This window comes from Neopelma chrysocephalum, unplaced genomic scaffold (genome assembly GCF_003984885.1).
Source record: "Neopelma chrysocephalum unplaced genomic scaffold, ASM398488v2 Primary Assembly neopelma1_382, whole genome shotgun sequence".
NCBI classification, from domain to species: Eukaryota; Metazoa; Chordata; class Aves; order Passeriformes; family Pipridae; genus Neopelma; species Neopelma chrysocephalum.
The window spans coordinates 1-11,485 of record NW_020898046.1 but is presented as its reverse complement, the minus strand read 5'-3'; the positions used below and the strand labels follow the sequence as shown (position 1 = coordinate 11,485).

Genomic DNA, 11,485 nt, shown 5'->3' with positions numbered 1-11,485 from the left:
GGCTTCTAGTGGCTTCTTCAGTTTGTATTCATGGGCTACCACCAAATCCTTGTTGTTGAAATCATAGCAGGCCTTGTCCATTTCCTTGGTTAAATACAGTTCTGCCAACCTCTCCTGTGAATTTTGTGCTCTTGGCCATGCCTGGTTTGTCAGTGCTTCCAAAAACTCTCCAAGCATTTTATGTTTAGCTAAACTCTGCAGATGAAGTACCAGAGCATAATACTTGCATAGCATAAAAAAAAATAATTAGAAATTCTTTTCATTCTTCAAGTCAGCATAAATTTATTTTTGTAAAGTATAAATATAGCTGCTTGAAAAAGGGAAACATTTAAAAAATCAAAATAGTTTTAATTTAGAATTACAGAATAAATTAGATTGGAAAAGACTTCTGAGATCGTTGAGACCAACCTATGACTAAACACCACCCTGTCAACTAGACCATGGCACTACATGCCTTAAACACCTCCAGGGCTGGTGACTCCACTGCCTCCCTGGGCAGCCATTTCAATGTTTAATCACCATTTCTGTAAAGAAATTTATCCTAAAGTCCAACCTAAACCTCCCTTGATGCAGTGTGAGACTAAGTCCAAAAATGCTCAAAGTTGGTTGATATTTTCTTGGATAATTCTTAGGTAATTAAAATACTCTCATTTTGTAAACACAAATATAAATTTAAAATCTTATCTGGTAATTCAAGAAATGGTTGGTTCCAAGGGAAAAACTTTAGGAATAATGTCACTAATTAACCCTAGTATCATTCTGTGTAATAGAGTAAAATAACATTTCAAAACAAAGGCCTATATTAATTAGATGAATTCAAAATAAGTGTGAAAATGACCATGACAGTTTTGCAGTAAACACATGAAGCTGGGATACTGAAAAATTTTTAATATTTTAGATATGGACACAAGTAATTTGGGGAGTTTTGTGATTAAATATTCTCAGGTATCTGCTTTCATTGAAAATCAAATAAAACGCAAAAAAAGGTGATCTAATATACGCTGATCCTCATATGTTTCTATGAAACTAATGCAAGGAAAATTTGAAAGATAAAAATGGGGAAAGGGTTATGCAGTAACACATCTGCTGGCTCGAGGCAAGGGCAGCTGAGCAGCTTCCCTGTGGCACCCGTTGTGTAGCAGCTGGGAGCAGAGCTTAGGAGTGAGGGTGGCAGGGCGGCGTGCGGGGCTGGGAGCTGCCCACGCGTGTGCCCTCACACCGCTCTGTGAGCTGGATAAACCTCGGCCACGGGTGTGTGCTGCAGGCAGGGGCTCGAGCCGTGCAGAAATCCAGCTCTTCCAGCATGTTCAGAAGCCGGTGGGACAGCATGCCCAGACAGCAGGGACAGGCGGCCACCAGATGGCCCTGCTATAGCGACAGAGCTCATGTAGCAACAGTGCAAAATAATTGATAAAGCGCAAGTTACAGTTGTCGTAAGGCAGAGTTATTTTATAGCGATCGAATTTTGCATCATCTAGGTTTAGAATTTTTTTCAAAAAAGGATTGGTTTTTTTGTGCCGATCCCACACAGATCTATTTATATGTGTTTATATTTATTACACAAACACTCAGCTAATTGATTACTTTTTTTGAGACTTTGTCACTCATAAAATTAAGACACTGAAGATGCACGTGCAGTGTTAGGGAAACATTGCTTATTGGAAGGAACTTCTTGTAGTGTTTTCTCAGTAGGTAAGTGCTAGAACTCAATTAATTAACATTTATTGATTTTTTTTGGAGTTATCTCCTTACCTGTAGTTTTATAGTTTTATGTTTAAAAAGTAGTTAAGAGAATTATAGGTAACTTTTATGTAATGGCAAAGCAATATGTGCAGTTATTGTAATTTGGCAGACAGCATGGGATTTGTTAACCTTTGAACACTCGTTTGTGCATTTATTATACGCTGTGTAATTGCTGATTGTGCTGAGGGGTTTCCAAAAGTTTAAAGGGCTATGGGCTGGGATAAGAATTGCTTAAAAGAGGTCAAAAGGCATTATAGTGTTATGGGTCCAATGTTCAGCACCGAAAGAAGGGTCCATTTGGCAGAATGACCGGCTTAGAGTGACAGTCTTGTTCTCTGGGGAAGATTTTGCATAGTTGTACTGTAATATTCTATGGAAGTTGGTCCTGGAAATACAGCATTTTCCAAAATGAAACCACATCCGTGTATGCATGTATAAGAGTTACACAATAATAAGTAAGTTATCTCCTGCTTTATATAATATGCTTCAAATAGTATAGTGCTAGTTACTGTCCCTTATTTCTTTTTCAATGCTAACCATCCCATATTTGTGTGAGCTGCACTTTATTAAATACACATTCATTCTTAATACAAATTTATTAAATATTAAATAATTTTGTTAAATAGTAAGACCAGCCAAAAATATAACCTTATTCTCACTTTTGAAGTTCAAGTGAGAATCTTCAAAAATTGAGACCAATCCTTAAAAAACAAGAACAGTTTGATTGCTGCAACAAAGAATACCAACCACGTGAAAATTTGTTTTAAAGAAAAGAAAAAAGCCCAACCTACAAACACAAACCAGCAGCGATAAGGAACCTGGTGGATGAGGGAAAGGCTGTGGATGTGGTCTATCTGGACTTCAGCAAAGCCTTTGACACTGTCTCCCATAGCATACTCCTGGAAAAGCTGGCAGCCCACGGCTTGGGCAGGGGCACTCTGTGCTGGGTCAGGAACTGGCTCGAGGGCCGGGCCCAGAGAGTGCTGGTGAACGGAGCTGCATCCAGTTGGCGGCCGGTCACCAGTGGTGTTCCCCAGGGGTCAGTGCTGGGTCCAGTCCTTTTTAACATCTTTATCGATGATTTAGATGAGGGGATTGAGTCCATCATCAGCAAATTTGCAGATGACACCAAGTTGGGAGGGAGTGTCGACCTGCTGGAAGGCAGGAGGGCTCTGCAGAGGGATCTGGATTGACTGGAGAGATGGACTAACTCCAATGGAATGAAGTTCAACAAGGCCAAGTGCCGGGTCCTGCACTTTGGCCACAACAACCCCCTGCAGCGCTACAGGCTGGGGACAGAGTGGCTGGAGAGCAGCCAGGCGGAAAGGGACTTGGGGGTGCTGATCGACAGGAGGCTGAACATGAGCCAGCAGTGTGCCCAGGTGGCCAAGAAGGCCAATGGCATCCTGGCCTGGATCAGGAACAGTGTGGCCAGCAGGAGCAGGGAAGTGATCCTTCCACTGTACTCTGCATTGGTGAGGCCACACCTTGAGTATTGTGTTCAGCTGTGGGCCCCTCAGTTCAGGAAGGATATTGAGGTGCTGGAGCGGGTCCAGAGAAGAGCAACGAGGCTGGTGAAGGGACCTGAGCACAAGTCCTATGAGGAGAGGCTGAGGGAGCTGGGGCTGTTTAGTCTGGAGAAGAGAAGGCTTAGAGGCGACCTCATCACTCTCTTCAACTACCTGAAGGGAGGTTATAGCCAGGCGGGGGTTGGTCTCTTCTCCCGGGCAACCAACAATAGGACAAGGGGACATGGGCTCAAGCTCTGCCAGGGGAGGTTTAGGTTAGATGTTAGGAAGAAATTCTTTACAGAGAGGGTTATCAGGCATTGGAACGGCCTACCCAGAGAGGTGGTGGATTCACCATCCCTGGAGGTTTTTAAAAAGAGATTGGACGTGGCCCTTAGTGCCATGATATAGTAATTGGAGTTGGATCAGGGGTTGGACTTGATGATCTTGGAGGTCTTTTCCAACCCAACCTATTCTATGATTCTATGATTCTATGATATATGTAGTATTCACTTATAGTCTTTAGACGTTCCTGTTCCATTAGGGCTTTGGGCAATCCTATCACTGTGGGCTGTTTATCAGCTTAGTGGCACTGCTCTCCTTTGGCAGGCCTTGAAAGTGTTATTTTAATTGGTTGGCTCAGTAGCTTTTTTGGAATCCCCATAGAAACTGCCCTCATGCAGAAGAGAAATTTGGGAAAGTTTTCTTCCCTTGCTTTTTGCTAAACTGCCCATCACAGAGATAAAGTCATATTAAAGGAGAGTATGACAAGAACATTTGTCCAGCAAAGGGCCGTGAAGATGATTAGTGGCCTGGAGTATCTCTCCTATTAGGAAAGGCTGAAAAGTGCTGGAGTGACAGGTTTGGTGTGGGGATCACTTCAAGTAGCAGAACACACTGTGGTCCTGTGAGCGAGACCAGAGAGCGGCAGCAGCAGCAGCAGCAGGAGCAGTGATTTACCTGCTGGACTTTGGTTGAGGCTACAGCATTCACCCAGCTGAGATGGGGACAGAGAGGCATGACAGAGCTGGGGACAGAGCTGCCTGAGGTGGGTGAAGGTAGGAGGCAGTGGCAGTGGAGGGGCAAAGGCAGCTGCTCACTGCTGAGACCAGGGGTGTGGTGGAAGGGCCTGCGGGATGAGGAGGAGCTCCTCGTGCCCCATGGGAACTCTGTTGATTGAGTGCACTGCATGGGACGAGTTTGACTGAAACCCTTTATTGGCAAAAGCGTTTTGTCAGAAGAGGGATCCTTCTGGATCCTGTCTGGGCACAGGAGGACCCGCAGCAACACCAGCATAGGCGAGTTCCTTATTCTCATCTCCTTGTGCCCCACCAATTGAGGGGCTGGTTGAGAAGAGGCTGGGCCAGGAGAGCATCTGCTGGGCTGATCCCTCCTCTCAGCTTTCCATGGCTGTGTCCCTCAGAAGAGCAGGACACTGCGAATACTGAAAAGTGGAAGGGAAGGGAGGGTTTACCAGTGCTGCAATTCAGGAGCAGGCAGCGGGGTTGGCAGGTGTGCCTGGGGACCGGCTGCCTTCTTTCCCTCCAGCCTCTTCCTCACTCAGCTGCATGAGATGTGCAGCAGTGGGGGAGCCTTCAAATCTCTGCTGAAGGGAACGCCTCAGGTGATAAAGCCACAGGATCTCGGTTGAGCTGATCCATGAGCTGCAGGGTTCCCTGTGCTGAACGTGGGCTCTTCCCTCTGGGTTATGGCAGATTGTCCCTATGCTCAGCTCTGGGCCCTGCTTCCTCCAAAGGCTCAGGTGCTTTTTGAGAAGACAGTGTTGTGTGCTCTGCCTGCCAGAGCATTTGGGCTGTTTGACTGTTAGGAGGAGGTGGTGTTTGCTGTGCCTCGCTCCTGCGAGTCAGGGTCTCACCTTTTTCCTGCCCGTAACAACTCAAATCCCTCGTTCACTTTAGCGAAGGGCAGCGTGTGCGTGATCAGCAAGTCTGAATTGAATTTCTTCTCCAAATAACTGGAAACTAATTTGGGGATACAATCTCTCATCTTCCAGCCTAGAAACAAGAGCAAGCAGCTGCAGTGCATGATGGGAGAAATGCAGTTTTGTGAAGGGAATGTTACTGTGAGGGTCAGGACTGAGGGACCAGTACTGGTGCCACTCTCTTGTGAGATATTCTCTTCTCTGTGGAAGAAGTGGGATAGTGGAGACCGCTTGAAAACCCTCTCAAAGACACTTCCTGAGACATTGCCAAGCCCAAAATAGCCATTATGACCAAGAGCTTACTGAGTAATGCCTGTGACGAAAAGTGTCTTTTGTCCTGTATCTGAGGACATTGCTCAGATGGGAAAACTGATTGGCAAGGGCAGAGTTATTCATGTGCACTGGTGGTACCAGTGCCACAGGCATTAGGAAATTACTAAGGTTGAAATTTCTAAAATTTTCTATTAACTTTCATACCTCCAACCAGGATCCCCTTCCATGTACGCCCAGTCAGCAGAAGCATAGGATCGAGGGAAATCTCTGAACCAGCATCCAGTTCCCCAATCATCACACAGATGCCAGTGTTCATATTGCAGGAAGCCAGGGCAGCAATCTGATGGGACAGAGAGGTGAGTTAGAGAAAGCAGTGGTGAGTTGGTCAGGAAAGTGTTCTTTCTGAGTGGTCATCTGCCACTCCCTGCTCATCTGAAAACACATCCTCCCATGTGCAGGAGACATGGATAGTTTGTGGCCACTTTTAAGAGCCATACATTGTTTTCTCCCCAAGCCAACAGACTGCCTTTCTCTCACAAAGGTGTGCCCAGCAGTGCAGGCAGCAGGCAAGGAATTTCCCACCTGCGTGAATTTTTCCCTGGAAAATTTCCCAGGAGCCTGTGACTGATCTGGGAGGGAAGACATGTACCAAAATGCCACCTACCATGGTTTCTTTGAGGCCAATGGCCTCAAAGGAGTAGTCCACACCCTGTCCTGTCATCTCAGTGATCACCTCCTGGATGGGCTTCTTGCAGTCTCGAGGGCTGATGCAGTCGGTGGCTCCCAGCTCCTTGGCCTTGGCAAACTTGTCCTTGTTGATATCCACAGCAATGATGCGGGAAGCTCCAGCTGCCTTGCAGCCCATGACAACAGAGAGGCCAACTCCTCCGAGGCCAAAGATGGCACAGGTAGAGCCCGGCTTTACCTGCACAGCACGGGGCCCTGTGAGTCTCCAGCGTGAGGAGGAGGAGGAGGAGGAGGAGAGGGGTTGGTGAGGGTGTGAGGGCAGCCTTGGGGTGCTCGACACGCCTGAACACCAACCTTGGCAGTGTTGATAGCAGCCCCGTAGCCTGTGGAAAACCCACAGCCGAGCAAGCAGACTTTGTCCAGAGGTGCTGCAGGATCTATCTTGGCAACAGCGTACTCTGGGACCATGGTGTATTCTGCAAAGGTGCTCATCCACAGGAAGTGGTGGATCTGCTTCCCTTTGCAAGTGAACCGGGTGGTCTTGTCAGGCATCAGGTTTTGTGGTTCAGAGAAACTGTAGGGAGGTGCAATCATTTGTATTTCATTGACTAAAGCACTGATGGGGGTGTCAGACTTGTTGTCAGACAACCAACCCCATGGAGGTGTAGGGGAAGGTGAAGCAAACTCACTGGGATTTCAGGCAGTAATTGGATTCAGGATTCAAACAGAAGCTGCATTCCCCACACTGAGGGTGGCAAAGGGGGATAACTTTGTCACCTGGAAGAACACACATCCTTTGTTAGGTGCCCCTCTCCAGGCAGACCCTGAGGGTGCTGCCTGTTGGAGAGCTGAATCCTGGGCATGTGTTTCTGTGTGTGCCAGTTACCTGGTTTCACCGTGGTCACTCCTTCTCCAATGCTTTCCACGATTCCAGCTCCTTCGTGGCCTGGGATAACTGGGAATTCCGCATTGGGAAAGCAGCCTTGCAAGAGGTGTTCATCTGTGCGACAGATGCCTGCAGCCACAAGCTGTTTGGAGAGGAAAGAGTTGGTGACCTGGCCTCTGGATTACTCAGTTCCTGGAAGTAATTTTCCCGGGGGTGTTATGGTGCCCCCACAATCTGTGCTGACACTCCATGGCAGCACGCTATGCCTGGGCTGGGCTTTCCCCTTCTCCTTGTGCTGAATGCTCCATGTGGCTTTCCTCCGGACTGAGCTGGAGGTGGGACAGGAGAGGAGGCCACAGTGAGGATCCCAGGGGTCAGTCCAGCAGAGCACAGGCTGGAGATGGCAATTCCTATGAGACAGCTTAGGCAAGGACTAGTCTGAAACAGAGGCCCTGGCAGATGGTGCCTTTGAGCTAAGGCAGCTCTGGACAATTAAAGCCTACTGGCAGACACAGATCCCTGAGTTATATCCAAGGTATAGCCACAAGAAGAGCAATTCCCACAAGGGTGAAGAAGAAGTAATTGAAATGTGTTTTTACCTTGATCCGGACTTCACCTGCCTTTGGAGGTGCAACCTCCACCTCCTCAATAGAGAGTGGGTGTCCTGCAGCCCAGGCAACAGCAGCTCTGCATCTGATAACCTGGAAGCAACCAAGAGGATTACGCTACATGGGAACATTTTCCTTTAGCACACGCTTGGGGACAGTCATCCTGCAAGCATCTGAACCAGAGGTGGACAAACTTGGTAGTGCTCAGCTTCACCTGAAGCCAAGTGATGCTCAGTAAACACTGGCCTAGCTTAGGGTCTGAGGAAACACCATTTGTGCTTTGTCACGCAAAGAGTGTCAGGTATAACCTTGGAAAATGATTGGGTTTTTATGGCTTCAGGGGATTTTTCCTAACATTGTCATATGTTGATGGACAGATTGTGCTCCCATGGCGACTGTGGACCCTACCTAGTGGCAATGCCTACTAAGAGCTTTGATGTCAGCCTTGTAAGACACTGGGCTGAAGGTAATTGAGAGGGGTTATGGAACGGTCCATGTCTGGTTGACAACTGGACCATTTTTCCCTTGCCAAAAGGATGACTTGAGTGTGACATTGCTCAAACCCTGCTCAACCAATCAACCCAAAGCTGGTTTGACATCAGCAAAATGGAGCTTGCAGATTCAAAGGGTACTGCCATGGACAAGGTTGAATGCAGGAGATGAGTGGCTGCAAGATGGAAGCACTGAAGAGCTATATTTCCTGCCAAAGCAGGAGCGCAGAGTGGGATTGAGCAGGAGGGTGTTTTCCAGAGCAGTACAATTCCGTATTTTCATTCCTGAGCTGGTGGGCAGGACAGAGGAGAAATGCACTACCTAATGCAGGTACTGACAGGTGCAGTTGTAGGAAAGCAGAAACTCGTGTAATTCAAAGGGGTTTGGAAGAGCTGGGGGAGTAAGGTGGGAGGAGAGAGGGCATGCAGTAGCAGTGCACAGGCTGAGCCATTTGCAGAGTATTCCCCCAAGAGCAGGGCAGCTTGCAAAGGAAGATGGAAAAGGCATTGTCCTTACTTTTCCCGAAGTGGCCATGTGGTCTTAGCAGAGGTGTTTCTGTTGCTGTATCAGGCTGGAGGGAAGCTGCTGCCTGTCTGGCTGAAGTTCTGTGTTGTAAAGTCCCCCAGCTGTGGAATTGGAGCAGCCCTGGTGTGGCATAGTCACTTGGGAGCAGGGAGCTGTGGTTAATCTCTATCAGATGCTGGATGATAAGGAGGGGAGGGAGTGCTGAGGGGAGGAGCTGGATAGACTGAGAAGTTCTCTAGGGAGGTTTTCATCAGTGACTCTGCCCTTGGGCCATTCCCTGCCCTCCCTGCCTGAAAGACATAGAAAGATCAGGAAGATTTTTTTTTTCCCTCCAGTTGCTTTCAGGCAGGTATGGAGGGAGGAGATTTGCAGAACTGCTGGGGCTATTTCATGCCTGTTTTCCAATCAGTTCAACGATCAGTTTTGGTGGAGCAAAGATATGGTTCTTCTACAGGATTTTCATGTATTTTCATGTGCTTTGTAATCTCCATTTCACTCTGAAATTGGGCCGATTTAACTGGTTAGCCAAAACCAAAAATACTCTTTAGGAGGTTCAGGCAGGCCCACTTTACACAGCTTTTGGGCCATAGTTTGGTTGGCTTTGATTACCAATCCATTTTCTACATTGCACAAGAGTTGGAAAGCAATTCCAGATGAAAATGCTCTATGGCTGATATCCTGTGTGATTGGAAGTGGTCAAAGTTTAAACCAACAAATTTTAAAAGAACTGTAACAGATACTGAAATCATTCAACTGCTTCCTAAATAACATTCCATACATTGCCCTATGTTTTCATCTCAAACATAAGGACATAAATGTGAACAGTGCTACACGTATTTCACACCTGTTAAGACATGTCTAGTATCTGCTGTTGAGTTTATAACCTAAAAAATGGTTGTAGAAAAGTCCTTCAAAGGTGTAATATTATCTTTCCTTAAAACATCCATGGGATGCTCTAGTCCATCAAACTTGCAAACCCAACATTGATGGGAAGACAACACAGAGTTGCTGTCTGCCGTGCTTGCAGTTGTGAAGTGCCATGGGTAGCTGGCATCTCTGCAGAGATTTGAAATGTATGTGATTATGGCAGGGAGTTGATAGTGAGATCCTGCTGCTGTGCAGCTTTGTGTATACTTAAGAGAAGAGGTTGTTTTTTTCTCTTATCCAATTAATAGAGGGAAAATAAAATCAAACTTGTATGTCAGCAGACACGGATTTAATGATTAACTTTTTAATGGTAGATACTGTGTATCTCCATTCAACAGTATTTCATATCCTGACTTGCTCTGTGTATTCATGCATTAGACAAGTCTTAATAATTGAGGGGAGCTCAGATGTTTGTACAGATGGGCCCTGGCCTCAAGGTGTTTGTCTTCATCTTGACAGTCAGGCCTCTGACCCCCTGTGTGTATTAAGTTTGTTTACTGTCTGTATCAAAGCAGTGGAAAATTAGAAGAATATTTGTCAGAAATCTCTGTGGAAAAGACCCTGAAATGCACTTGTGAGGGTTAAGTACAAATCTTGCCTTTTCCCCTGCCTGCGGCAGTTTCAGGCCCCCAGTAACTTTTAGTTAAAAGAAGAAGGCAGATATTATTGCCTTTATTACTGACTCAGCATTAAATTTTGTTTTCGGTGTACCTGGGCATTGGTTTCAGAGACCATTTTTACATGCGACCGTGAAGGACAAACTGAATCATATCCTGCATTTGTTAGCAGGATATGCCCTGTTGCTTTCATCTCCATTAGGACCAAAAGCATTGTATACCTGATACAAAATGGAAGGGGGACGAGTCAAATGAGGTAAGGAATGCGAGAGTTGGATCCACCCTGACATATTTTACATTGGAGAGATATAACAAACATATTGATCAAAGTCTATTAAAAAAATCAGTTGATTCTGTTCACTCTAGTGAAGGAGAATGGTAGAGGGGAAAAATATGTTAAATAAAGAGCAGGACTCTTCCAGCCATTGCTGATTGTGAGTCCATTCTATCACAGAATGATAAAATCCTAGAATATCTCAAATTGGAAGGGACCCATGAGGATTGCCTTCTGTGCACAGAACAAATTTAGTTGCCAGACTGGTTGTGATCCTGGTAGCTCCTATAGAATTTCATTCTGCCATGTAAGGAGGAATTTTGCTTTACAGTTTCTGAAAGGCTAGGTACAGTACCTCTAGCACCCACATTTACATGAGGCAGGACATAAATGCACATGTAATTTCTCTTCCTTATTCCAGTCTGTAAATTTCTCTGAGGTTGTTGTCCAGAACAAAGCTAGTTCAGGAGAAAAGCCACCAGACTGAGATCAGGAGGCAAAAGGGTCTAAAGAGGACAAATATGAATTGAGGAAGGAAAAATTAGGAAAGACTAGTACAAAGTAAAGTGATAAGAAAACCTGATGTTTAAATGAAAGGTGCTGGAGTGACAGGTTTGGTGTGGGGATCACTTCAAGTAGCAGAACACACTGTGGTCCTGTGAGCGAGACCAGAGAGCGGCGGCAGCAGCAGCAGCAGCAGGAGCAGTGATTTACCTGCTGGACTTTGGTTGAGGCTGCAGCATTCACCCAGCTGAGATGGGGACAGAGAGGCGTGACAGAGCTGGGGACAGAGCTGCCTGAGGTGGGTGAACGTAGGAGGCAGTGGCAGTGGAGGGGCAAAGGCAGCTGCTCACTGCTGAGACCAGGGGTGTGGTGGAAGGGCCTGCGGGATGATGAGGAGCTCTTCGTGCCCCATGGGACCTCTGTTAATTGAGTGCACTGCATGGGACGAGTTTGACTGAAACCCTTTATTGGCAAAAGCGTTTTGTCAGAAGAGGGATCC

The 11,485-nt window shown here is 46.5% G+C and overlaps 1 protein-coding gene across 1 annotated transcript; it reads right to left on the bottom strand.

The window, feature by feature from the left end:
* Positions 1–4,450: 4,450 nt before the first annotated feature.
* On the bottom strand, positions 4,451–8,804 carry LOC113979085 (alcohol dehydrogenase 1-like). Its single transcript, XM_027706573.1, has 9 exons — positions 8,656–8,804; positions 7,639–7,740; positions 7,040–7,181; positions 6,843–6,930; positions 6,508–6,727; positions 6,131–6,391; positions 5,671–5,806; positions 5,128–5,266; positions 4,451–4,695 (listed from the first exon to the last, which is right to left on the bottom strand). The coding sequence occupies exons 1-9, from the start codon at positions 8,671–8,673 to the stop codon at positions 4,671–4,673; spliced, it is 1,131 nt and encodes a 376-aa protein (XP_027562374.1). The 5' UTR covers positions 8,674–8,804; the 3' UTR covers positions 4,451–4,670.
* Between the last annotated feature and the right edge of the window lie 2,681 nt (positions 8,805–11,485).

What these genes read in the sequence shown, in the direction of transcription:
- LOC113979085 (XM_027706573.1), bottom strand. An exon ending in AATTACTGCCTGAAATCCCA is followed by an intron (nt 6,728 to 6,842) that starts GTGAGTTTGCTT and finishes ACCTCCCTACAG; the next exon opens with TTTCTCTGAACCACAAAACC. An exon ending in GAAGGGGATCCTGGTTGGAG is followed by an intron (nt 5,267 to 5,670) that starts GTATGAAAGTTA and finishes TCTTGTTTCTAG; the next exon opens with GCTGGAAGATGAGAGATTGT.